This window comes from Pavona decussata, unplaced genomic scaffold (genome assembly GCF_977016875.1).
Source record: "Pavona decussata unplaced genomic scaffold, jaPavDecu1.1 SCAFFOLD_244, whole genome shotgun sequence".
Classification (NCBI taxonomy): domain Eukaryota; kingdom Metazoa; phylum Cnidaria; class Anthozoa; order Scleractinia; family Agariciidae; genus Pavona; species Pavona decussata.
The window spans coordinates 820,361-830,000 of NW_028145649.1; the positions used below are offsets into that span (position 1 = coordinate 820,361).

Below are 9,640 nucleotides of genomic sequence, written 5' to 3' on the forward strand. Positions count from 1 at the left end.
ATTATTATTCTGTTAGTTTTTTCTGCATAACTTTGTCTATTGTTCCTTAGTTATTAGTTTAAATTCGCGTCTTTGCTTTTTATTCATTCTCGTTTGTGCTTTGGAGGATACAGTTTTAGGTTTTGCGTTTTTTTCCTACATCGCTTAGTTTGTCCGTTTTAAAGGCCATATAACGTTTGTAAGTATTATTTTTTGGCTCGTCATTTCTGCTTAGTTTGTTATTTCTATATTCTTGTGTTTTTGTTCGTCCTTTTGCTGTAGTAACTTGTATTTTCCTTATTTATTTCTCTAGCAACCGTATCGAATATTGCTTTCGCATCGTTTATCGTAACGTTTACCGCATCGGATATTTGACATTAAAGAAGTTAAGAAACGCGTTGGAGCAATGGTTTTTGGCCCCTTCACTAACTACCTGTTTACTTCTGTTTTTAAACGATTGTAGTGCTATTTTCAGAAGGTAAATATTGTATCTACTTCATTTTTATGAGAATCAATGGTGGCTTTTCCGTCTATGACAGGTGCAGATATATAACAAAACACGTTCTAAAACACAGCGGGGTCATTCTAATACAGCAAAACTCTAGAAAAAATTTGGTTGTTTTGTTTTACTAAACTGTGATTATTCACTGGAAATTAGACCTAATTGTTAAAATTCTAACATAAACTGACGCAAGATTACAAAATAAGCCAAATTTCGTTTGATATTACAATCATCTTCATTGGTTTTGCAAAATCTCGATACCGATAAAAGACATGCACTGAGAATTTTTAAAGTCCTTATTTGAAATACGAAATGAAAAATGTAAACTTTTTAGAGATATTTCAAAATGCCACTTTTTTTTAAAATGATGTTGCCAAATTGCCCGTGGAAAGTTCCATCGACATTTTGCATTTGGCATTCAAATGTAGGTGGAAATTTCCACTTCACTGCAGATGTCAATAGTAATAAGAACGCTGAAAGCACAAAAGCAGTGCAATGAGGAGAAAACTCAGCATTAAATCTCTCTTTTATCTGTACACTAACTGAAACGAAAAGGGCGACCTCACTCTCTGTTCAGTTTTCAGCTGCTGGCTAGGAAACGTTACAATAGTATCACTTTTAATTTAATTAATTTTTCTGGAAAATTCCCACAAATGTGGGTCGGTCGGATGACGGTAATTGAAACACGCTTTCCTTGCCGCCATATATGTGATATCGGCATCGAGATTTGCCGAAGCTTAAGTTTATGAGCTACAAAACTGTTTGATTGTGTCCTTCACAGCTTGTTGTACGTCTGGGATTTTCCAACTGTAAAGAAGCGGGTTAAGGGACGAGCTTGAATGCATCAGAGTTATGGCAAAAAACCAAGTGATTTGAGAGGTTTTGTTTGTTAATCCAAACACGAATTTTTTGAAAAACGCAATGCCAAAAGGAAGATAGCAGACAGCTAATGACAACTGTATCCACGCTATGCTAGCAACCGTCTTCTTGTATCGTGTAATGTTCAGTGGACTTTCTTCGGCTCCGTTTGAATGTCCTTGGTCCACGAGGCTGTGTACTTGAGCTTGATGTTGCCGTAATTTAATGTAGATCTTGATGTAACAGAAAACTGATATGATAGCTGAAAGTGTGTAAACACCAACGGCAAAAGCCAAGCTGTACAACTTGTCGCTGAAGAAAACGTACAAAAATCCAATGACAACACTAAGCAATAAACAACAAACTATAGCTGCCCCAATTCGCCCTAGTGTTACAACATGTCTGTATCGAAGCCCCAATAAAAGAGCGAGAAGCCTGTCCATACTTATGGCCGTCGATATTAAAGCTGATGAGATGCCAAAACTGAAACCCAAACCACCAGTTATGTCGGGAACGTATTGAAACGTTTTCATATTTACCGCGATTATGTAAGGCAAGTAAAATATGGCTCGCAGTGGCAAGGAAACAAGTCCAACGAAAAGATCAATGACTGCCAGACATTGAAACAACAATTTTGTTGGCCGGTAAAGAGAAGTCACTTTGTGAAGAGCGACTAGGATCAGACCATTGCCAAGGGATGCAACGACGGACAGAAATATGTTCAAAGCAACAAAAACCGTGGCCATGTCCACTGATAATGTGCCGTTTTGGTAAATCTGCAAAGTATATTCATCTGCCGTAAAATTTTCCATTCTTGTGACTTTCGTGGAAATTGAGCTCAAGCTTTATTACAATTGTGTAGATGGGAATATTGTTAGCAGCCTCGTCGGTTGTCATGTATGAGTATTATATTTTCACAAACTCGACCACCTACTTTTCTGGCTAATGTCTGGGCATTCTTTAAGACAAAACCATAATTTACATGTTAGTGTCAGGGAAAGTTAACTTCCAGAACTTCCTTGATAGAACAGCCGTCTAGAACCGGAAGTCATTCAGCCGTCCGCACCTAAAGAACATTCTGGAATGTTTTTTAGGTAATAACCCTGGTTTAGAAACCGTACAATACTACTAAATTTAGCTCTTTAGAGGATTTTCTAGAACCTTGAAGTGTACGTATATAAAAGGGCGAGAGCTCGTCCATACAGAAAGGTGTAAATCTGATGAAGCATCGTGTAGTAATTTGTGGAATCAACGTTGTGGAAATAATTAAACCGTTCGTTGCTTTTACTGGGGATCCCAATTAAACAAGAACTTCGCTACCCTGAGAAAATGCCGAATAATGCGCTTATTCGTCGGAGCTATGTCCATTCGTCCATCCAAACGATCCCACAGTCCATTGCTCATACCAGGCTTGTCACAGTTGCGGGAGTGAAGAATTATTTTATGTTAACTCTTGATTGTCGTCTATTGTGTTCCAGACGGCATCAGCGATCCCACGCAAGTTGTAGTATTTGTCGTCAGTTTTAACAGCCCTGTAAGTTACAAGGTAATTGTTAGTTATAATCAAGTTCACATAATTCACCATTCGAAAACAACGTTTCTGGAAAATTCAATTCAATTCAACTATTCATTGTGCGTAGACGGGTGGAGCGTATAGGCCTGTCTGTAGAACACAGTTTTTGGGTAGATGTTATCGCTATTACCTCCCCGGTTGTCATTTATCACTATATTTACAAATTTAACCTTTAAGGAACAATTCGGGGACCGGTTTGCCGGACAGCTCTTTGAATTTTTCTTGGAATTCTGTTAATCCTTTACCGGCCCAGACCGGGATTTTTTCGTCCCCCTCCCCCCCACCACATTCCACAATGTCACTTGGATGATATATAGTATTTTCAAAGATGATTTGTTTGAGGTTCACAAGAGAAAATGATGACGTCATATGTGTCACGTCATCAATGCCAAACGGCGGCTATCTTGGATTTGACCAACTTCTGAAAACCGCCAAAATTGCCCGAACATTAACCGAAACCAATAGATCACAAAAACAAGCTAAAACGTGTTACTTCAAAAAAGGTAATTTTAACTAATAAAATCAGGAATATTCCATTTTCGGAAAAACGTGTCTTTCACACCTCCACCCTGGGTCTGTCACCTTGTCGCGGTGGTGGAGCTTGTGTGTCTCAGTGACCCCAAGAGCTATGCCGGTGGGGACTCAGTCCCTGGCGGGTTCAACCGTACCGGATTGGTCGAGGGACAGAGACCTGACAAAGAACAGCCCCTGGCCCTCCAGGTTGGGGGTTGGGCGTTAGGCTAATCACCTAACCTCGTAAAAAGTGAATGATTACAGAAACCTTACACATAAGAGGCAATCTACCGAATCTTGGGGGCCGAGTGGCACACAACATGACGTTCCAGAGCGAAAGCCACATGGAAGCTCTGGAACCGAGGACGCCAATAGTGCACCCAAAAACACAGTTGAGGATAGGAAACTGGGACGTGAGAACCTTGTATGCACAAGGGAGGACAGCCCAAGCGGCGAAAGCAAAGTTGCAGATAATGGGTATAAGTGAAAGCAGATGGTGTGGATCGGGGAAGTTCATTCTAAGTACAGGTGAGACATTACTGCACTCTGGCAGGGACGACGAAGTTCACGAGCATGGCGTGGCCATCATGCTGAGCACAGATGCGGCGGAAGCATTGACCGACTGGGCACCTGTCGATGAGCGAATAATCCGAGCCAGATTCCATTCTAGACATGTCAAGTTAACATTGATCCATGTATATGCCCCCACCAATGACACTGATGAAGAGGCGAAAAATCATTTTTATGAGAAGCTCCAGGCAATAGTGGACAAAACACCGAAACACGACTTGCTGGTTATCACTGGTGATTTGAACGCAAAGGTTGGAAGCGATGTAGAAGGATATGAACGAGTAATGGGTAAGCATGGAGTTGGAATCAGGAACGACAATGGCGAGAAACTATGCGATTTTTGCGGCATGACTGACCTGTTGATCACAGGTACGATATTTCCACATAAGGAGATCCATAAACAAACATGGATATCCCCTGATAGGCGCACTTGCAATCAGATTGACCATGTGTTAATCAACAGGAAATTTAGAACATCTGTGCTGGACACAAGAGCCATAAGATCAGCTGATATCGCCAGTGACCACCACCTGGTTTGTACCAAATTGAGGCTAAAGCTATCGGCAGCTCCTAAAAGACGTGGAATTAGAAGGACGAGATATGATACTCAGAAACTGGAGAGCGGTGAGTATAGGAGGCAGTTTTGTTTGGAATTAAGGAACAGGTTTGAGATATTGCAGATGGAGGAGCAGGTAGATGACGAAATAGATCAGCCAGAAGCCATGCTGGAGAAGGCAAACGACATCCTTGAAAAGACTTACAATATGACAGCAAAGAAAGTCCTAGGATATAAGACAAAGAAAGTTAAGCCATGGATCAGTAAAGAATCGTAGGACCTGATTGAGCAGAGGAAAGAGATAAAACTAAAACTTGATGGAACCAACTCCGAGAGACTGAAAGAAAAGAGGCGAGTAGAAGACAAAGCCAAAGACCGAGAAGTGAAAAGGCAAATACGCAGGGACAAGAGGAATTGACAGAAGGGATAGCAAAAGAAGCGGAAGAAGCAGCAAATATGCAATACATGAAAACTTTTTACAGCTTAACTAAAACGATCTGCAATGATAAACCAAGGCAGAGCACAGTAGTCAACGACAGAAATGGTAACGCCTTAACCAGCAATGAAGATAGAAGGAAGCGGTGGAAAGAGCATTTTATGGAGATACTTAATAGAGAAGAGCCAGCCGACCCGATCAATGAAGAAGTCAACGAACAGCAGGACACAGCTGACATAGACACGGGACCTGTGAGCAAAGCTGAGATAAGAAGGGCAATAAAGACTCTTAAGAACGGTAAAGCCCCTGGCGAAGATATGATAACAACAGAATTACTGAAGGCAGACCTTGAATTTACAACTGACAGAGTGAAAGAACTTATAGACACGATTTGGAGGCTAGAAAAGGTCCCACTTAAATGGAAGAGGGGACTCATTATTAAGATACCGAAGAAAGGGAACTTAAGGGAGTGTAAGAACTGGCGGGGAGTGACTCGCCTACCAGTTGCCAGCAAGATATTGGGAAGAATCATAATCGAGCGCATTCGCATAGGGATTGATCACAGGCTCCGTAAGGAACAGGCTGGATTTAGATCTGGTAGTGGGACGACGGAGCAAATTTTCATGTTACGCAATATACTAGAGCAAGTGAATGAATGGCAGGCAACTCTCTACATCAATTTTGTGGATTTCGAGAAGACGTTTGACTCAGTGCACAGAAATGTCTGATGGACGATAATGAGCCAGTATGGTATCCCACAGAAGATCATCAACATAGTTAAAGCGCTATACGATGGCTTTGAATGTGCTGTTGCCGAGGAAGAGGCAACCTCAGAATGGTTCGAGCTCACGACTGGTGTCAAACAGGGATGTACAATGTCTGGCTTTCTTTTTCTGTTCATTATAGACTGGGTAATGAGGCATACAGTGAAGGAAGAGGTAACCGGACTGAGGTGGAAATTTACATAAAAAATTGAGGACCTTGACTTCGCGGACGATGTGGCTTTAATTTCCTCAACGCAGACACGTGCAGTTGAAAACAAACAGGCTAGTAGAGAATGCAGAAAGGGCAGGCCTTCGGGTAAATGTCGGGAAGTGCAAAGTCATGAGAGTAATTGCGAAGAATAACGAAGCCATCACAGTGAACGGTGTGGCGTTGGAAGATGTAGAGAAGTTTACTTACCTGGGCGCCACAGTATGTAAACAAGGGGGTGGCGAAGACGACATCAAGGCTAGGCTAGGGAAAGCGAGAGGAGCGTTTGTGAAGCTAAACCGAGTATGGGGCTCCAGCAGTGTGTCGAGGAGGACGAAGATCAGGCTATACAAAACGTTGGTCAAACCAGTTCTCATGTATGGTTGCGAAACATGGAAAATGAACGAAAGTGATGCCAAGAAAATCGATGTGTTTCAGCACCGATGCCTGAGAAGGGTAATGAAGATTAAATGGCAAGATAAGATCAGTAATAGAGAGCTACTGGAAAGGGCTAAGGTGGAGAAGTTGAGTGAAGAGGTAAGAAGAAGGAGATGGAGATTCATTGGACACATCCTCAGACAACAACCTGACAATGACTGTGTTACAGCCCTAACATGGACCCCAGAGGGAAGGAGAAAGAGAGGCCGGCCAAAAACAAACTTGGCGGCGCACGGTAGAAAAAGAGAGGTCCAAAGCAGGGTGGCAGTCCTGAAGTGAGGTGCGCACTGCAGCGCAAGACAGGAATCGATGGAAAGCCCATGTGGAGGCCCTATGCGCCACCTTGGCACCAGGGGACAAGTAAAGGAAAGGAAAGGAAAGGAAAGGAAAGGAGAGGAAAGGAAAGGAAAGGAGATTAAAGTAAAGTAAAGTAAAGTAAAGTAAAGAAAAGTAAAGTAAAGTAAAGAAAGTAACGTAACGTAACGTAACGTCACGTAAAATAAAGTAAAGTAAAGTAAAGTAAAGTAAAGAAAAGTAAAGTAAAGAAAAGAAAAGTAAAGTAAAGTAAAGTAAAGTAACGTAACGTAACGTAAAGTAAAGTAAAGTAAAGTAAAGTAAAGTAAAGTAAAGGAAAGGAAAGGAAAGGAAAGTAAATTAAAGTAAAGTAAAGTAAAGTAAAGTAAAGTAAAGTAAAGTAAAGTAAAGTAAAGTAAAGTAAAGTAAAGTAAAGTGTCTTTCACACATTGGAACCGCAGAAATATGCTGACCTTGCTCACTATAATTCGGTAGCAAAACCTAGGAGTTGCTATGTAAAACCGAGGGTAAAACATGACAACGTATTACAAAGGGATGTTCTCGTCGAGGGCCCCTTTTATTTACTTTTTTCTAGAGAAGGTCTTCCATTTCAAACAATTTCCAGTTCTGTACTACTATGTAAACTACTACATGCAGTTGTTCAAAACACACAATTATTACTGCAAAATTCTTCCAACGAACCAACCTCTTGATAAAAACTAAAAAATATCAGTATTAGTACATAAATGATAATCAATGTTCCTCTACGATGAAAAACACCAAGGTTCTTGCTTATGAAACAGGGCTCGAAGTTAGTTCTTAATTGTTACAAGAGATCGCTCGAGACCGCTGAGAAAACACATTAGGTAACGTTGCATCCAAATTGTCTTGATATAAAACTGCGACAGAAATTGCACCACAAATATTGCGCATTTCAACGTACCGTGCGGCCGCAACACAAAAAATCTCGAATTTTTCTGCTGCCAAACGTTATCATGTGCAGTGGGGAATCGAATTCTTCCTCTCACAGCTATTTCGGTATATGCCATGTTCGTAGTAGGGCCCTTTGCACTCGGCCGTTTTATGGTACAACTTCTGTCGCAATCATGTTGTTAGATACATTTTATGAAACGTTGCCCGGAGCAAGACCTTCTTTTCAGACTGAAGAACCGTGTGTTTTCGTCTTATTCAAAAGCTAAGTAATTTTGTCTAAAGGTTTTTATTGAAAATGTTACCGATGTAGGGGACGTCATAAGCCATCCATAACCGACCCAAGGAACACAGCTGTGTTCTACTCTTTAACTGCCACAAACATCACACAAATTGAAAGTATTAACAGATTTTGAGACAGTTAATATATATGACACTTCACATACTTCAAATATATGCTATTTCATATATTCCACTTACAAACATGTATCGACAAAACTGCACCTGACGGTAATTTTTTTGGATTACTCAAAAATGCACGACAACATGTAAAAGTTGACAAGAGATGAAATAGTAGGATTCATTATAAACTCTGCCCGTTTCACGCAAAGTTGGCCTTCCTCCATGGCTCCACAAAAAATAATCGCGCGATGAAGGTTTGGTTGACCTCAAGATCAAAGAGTGGGCTTTTATGTTTCCACGTATACTGTCTTGGAGGCAGAACTCAAGGACTTCTCAAGATCAAGGCTGTCTAGATAAAACAGTGACCCCTTCAAGAGTCCCTGTACTTAGAAACGATTTTTTTGAGTGCTTAAGAGAGGAGAACCGTCCTAGAGTTTCCCAGCTTGCTAGCCCTGTGAAGGAAATTTGGTTTGATGGGATTTGGACCCGCAACCTCTGAATTGGACCAGCAGTGCTCTAACCAACTGAACTACGAGCTGATTGTGGAAATTTCGGTCATGGCAGGCATCTGAGGAAACAACGAACAACTGAGAATGTTGAAAAAAAAAATAATAATAATAATAAAATAAAAACCCATCGTGAATTCAAAGTTGTAATGTTGCAGACAAAACAACAGTAATCATGTAATGAATCTAAACAACCTCCAAGCGAAACCAACGATGCGCAAAGTAAGCAGATATTTAAGCTGGTCGAGAGCAAGTAAAGAACTAATAGCCCTTTTCACGGTTAACTTTGCTCATTTGCATTACAATGAAATCTAGCATGTTTGTGAGGAAATTTCGGGCTATTTTGTAGTTTTAGCCCGAAATTGCCTCGCATCCACGTTGGATAACATTGTAATGCAAATGAGAAAAATCAACCGTGAAAAGAGCTATTATTATAGTGTACTGTAACTTCTGACTGTCAATCAAATACCGCTAAGAGTGAGACCTATGAAGTAAACAAATAATCTCATTTCAATTTTTTTTTTTTAGAAAACAGTGTTTCTCCTTTAAAATAAAATACAAGAAATCTTGTACTAGTTACTATAAAATCTTGGCAAATCATTCCGCACTAGCCGCTCCTCCCGGGGAATTGTGAAGCCTCCAGGGACCACGGCTCCCGGCAGGCTTTGGGGGCTTGGCAAATTTTTGCCTGATGATATCCTTTCGGGGGTGGACTTGGTCTTGAAGGAACTGTTCGTTCAGCTCATGAGGCTCCGAAATTTCAATCTAAAAGAAGAAGAAAAAAAAGTTTAAAGCAAAGTTCTATTGGCTTTAACAGATTTTACTATCACTGCACATAATATTGGATCTCTCTCTTAAAGTAGATCGACCCATATACGCAACCTCCTCCCCAGGGTCTCTCCTTTTCCCGTCCCCTGCAAGAGGAGGAGAGACCCTGGGAACGAGGTTGCTGTATACGACCAACTGAAATAAGCGATTCCCCACTCTCACGCCCTCCCCCAAAAGGCCAATCCTTAAGAGATAAAGACCCGTATACGATCAACCGAAATTAACGATTCCAAACTCTCACAGGCTCCCCTCCCCCAAAAGGCCAACCCTTAAGAAGTGTGAA

General features: G+C 41.0%; 3 protein-coding genes across 3 annotated transcripts in view; 2 read left to right on the forward strand and 1 right to left on the reverse strand.

Annotated features, from left to right (window-relative positions):
- The first annotated feature begins 3,745 nt into the window (after positions 1-3,745).
- LOC146457288 (protein CFDP2-like) lies at positions 3,746-4,828 on the forward strand. Its single transcript, XM_085092129.1, has one exon. It carries the CDS (start codon positions 3,746-3,748, stop codon positions 4,826-4,828), a length of 1,083 nt encoding a protein of 360 aa, XP_084948255.1.
- A 1,263-nt stretch (positions 4,829-6,091) lies between these two features.
- LOC146457289 (uncharacterized) lies at positions 6,092-6,676 on the forward strand. The gene has a single exon (XM_085092130.1). It carries the CDS (start codon positions 6,092-6,094, stop codon positions 6,674-6,676), a length of 585 nt encoding a protein of 194 aa, XP_084948256.1.
- Positions 6,677-7,247: 571 nt separating this feature from the next.
- LOC146457290 (twinfilin-1-like) overlaps positions 7,248-9,640 on the reverse strand; it is a 6,813-nt gene continuing 4,420 nt past the window's right edge. Inside the window, exon 4 of the mRNA XM_085092144.1 lies at positions 7,248-9,294. Within this exon, the coding sequence (XP_084948270.1) occupies positions 9,127-9,294 (168 nt within the window). The 3' untranslated portion in view covers positions 7,248-9,126. The remainder of the gene's footprint in view (positions 9,295-9,640) is intronic.